We start from the raw sequence: 1885 nt of genomic DNA on the forward strand, positions 1-1885 counted from the left end.
CGACGCTGGAACACGGAACCGACGCTGGATTAGCACAGCGGGACCAGGTAAGTGGGGATTTTAGTGTAGGCGAAAAAATACGGGGTTATCCAAAAGAGCAAAAATATTTAGTGCGAGAAATTACGGGCTTAGCGGTTGGGGGGTTAAAAAACTGGTAAATACACAACCCTTTTGTTTATTCACACTCACAAATAAGAGATGAAAGTGAATGCCAGGTACTGTGTCATATAAAAGCAAAGGAAAGCCAGCCCTGCTTCACTCCACCAGTGACCAGCTGTCATGATCGCAGAGAAGGTCAGTAAGCAAAGAATCTGACAACAAGAAAACTGACACACTTCAGGGAAGTTCTGGCCAACTGAACTCTAGATTAACCTGAGCTATGTCTTTGCAGCAACTGAACCAAAAAAGGTGAAAGAATAGTGTTCCAATACCCTAGTTATAACACATCCAATATAGGGGTATTATTTTAGGAACAGAAACCTGGAGAAGAACAATACTTTCTCCCAAAAATCTCCCTTACCTTTTAACAAAGTCTGTGTCAGCTGCCAAGTTAAAGCACAACTATAATAACTTTTTAAAAATAATTATTGATTACTAAGCTGGTGCTAAGAGGTTTAGCAGGAGCCATACCATCGGGTCCTTCAAGCAACTATGTAGTCTATACCAGATGCCAGTTCTGGGGTTGTACCTCTGCTTCTCCTCTGTTCTCTGTCATTAACAGCACCACTGTACTGTGCTTTGAAAATGGCAAAGCAATGGAAAGAATAAAAAAAGGGCAGAATAAAAACATAGATGGTGTTTTATCATACACTGTTCTAATGCAGTGGGAAATCAAAGTGCAGCTCACACTGTAATGTGTGACACAAGCCTACCTCCATTGCCTGATTTGTAAACACTATTACACTTGTTAACCAAGTAGTTCACATTTAAAGGGGCAAAACCTGCCGGTTTTAAAAAGACTTAAATGGTTCAACGAAATATGTTAGCAACTGTATGTATAGGGTGTCAAACCTCACCCCATGATGTTATAATGGGCTGGAGGTTATGTACAATTATTGTCAAATTATGTATGAATCTTGGCATTAATACATAATTATTGTTTCCTAAGAATATGACCTCCAAACCCATCTGTTTCTTCTCTATTTCATATGTGTATTATAGTTCACATTTAAATTAGTTGAAAATGAGACATCTATTGGGGAAAAGAGAATACAATTTATTTACAGGCTGGCTCACAATCATTTTACCAAGAATGTCTGTTTAGATCACAAATATGTTTAACCCAAACATAACAGTGTGCAGTTCTTACCAAAGGAGTGTGCATGCTCCATCGTGCATTGCGTTTTATGGCGCCAACTATAGTGCTGATTTCACCCTGAACTATGTAGATATTTCTGTCCACCATTTTGACAGCCCTTAAAAAAAAAAAAGAGAAACAATTTTTTCAACATGAACTGGTATGTCTGTAATACAAAGTGTACTCATGAAAAGCTACTGTATTAGGTTACATGCGACTATCAGCATTTCAAACATTTTCTAGTCACTAAAAATCAGAAACCATTAAACCTGCACACTGAGATAAGCAATTATCTTACAATACAAGAGAAATAAATATTCTTACTTGAATCTTGTTTTGTTTTTTTATAGATCAGCACTAACTTGTGTATTTGGTAAGGAGATTCCTGTTGTAAAGACCAGTTATGTGCAACACCATGACAATGTCACTGCCATTTTATCAAGCTTATATCTAGGTTTAAAAAAAACATACAACCATGGCACATATAAAATAGATTTAAATCCTTCGTAGCTATTAAGGAATATATGTAATTGAAAGTTTTTGTGCCCAGGGATAGTATTTACGTGTGGCAAATATAAAACGAATATG

General features: G+C 36.9%; 1 protein-coding gene across 9 annotated transcripts in view; it reads right to left on the minus strand.

Moving 5' to 3' along the window:
* The window catches only part of GBF1 (golgi brefeldin A resistant guanine nucleotide exchange factor 1), a 98628-nt gene that overhangs the window by 89619 nt on the left and 7124 nt on the right, over nt 1-1885 (minus strand). For all 9 annotated transcript variants that reach the window (XM_072424453.1, XM_072424452.1, XM_072424457.1 and 6 more), the window contains exon 2: nt 1310-1415. In XM_072424453.1, coding sequence (XP_072280554.1) covers nt 1310-1405 — 96 coding nt within the window. In that variant the 5' untranslated portion in view covers nt 1406-1415. The remainder of the gene's footprint in view (nt 1-1309; nt 1416-1885) is intronic.

The sequence above is a fragment of the Pyxicephalus adspersus genome, chromosome 10 (assembly GCF_032062135.1).
Source record: "Pyxicephalus adspersus chromosome 10, UCB_Pads_2.0, whole genome shotgun sequence".
In the NCBI taxonomy this organism is placed as follows: Eukaryota; Metazoa; Chordata; class Amphibia; order Anura; family Pyxicephalidae; genus Pyxicephalus; species Pyxicephalus adspersus.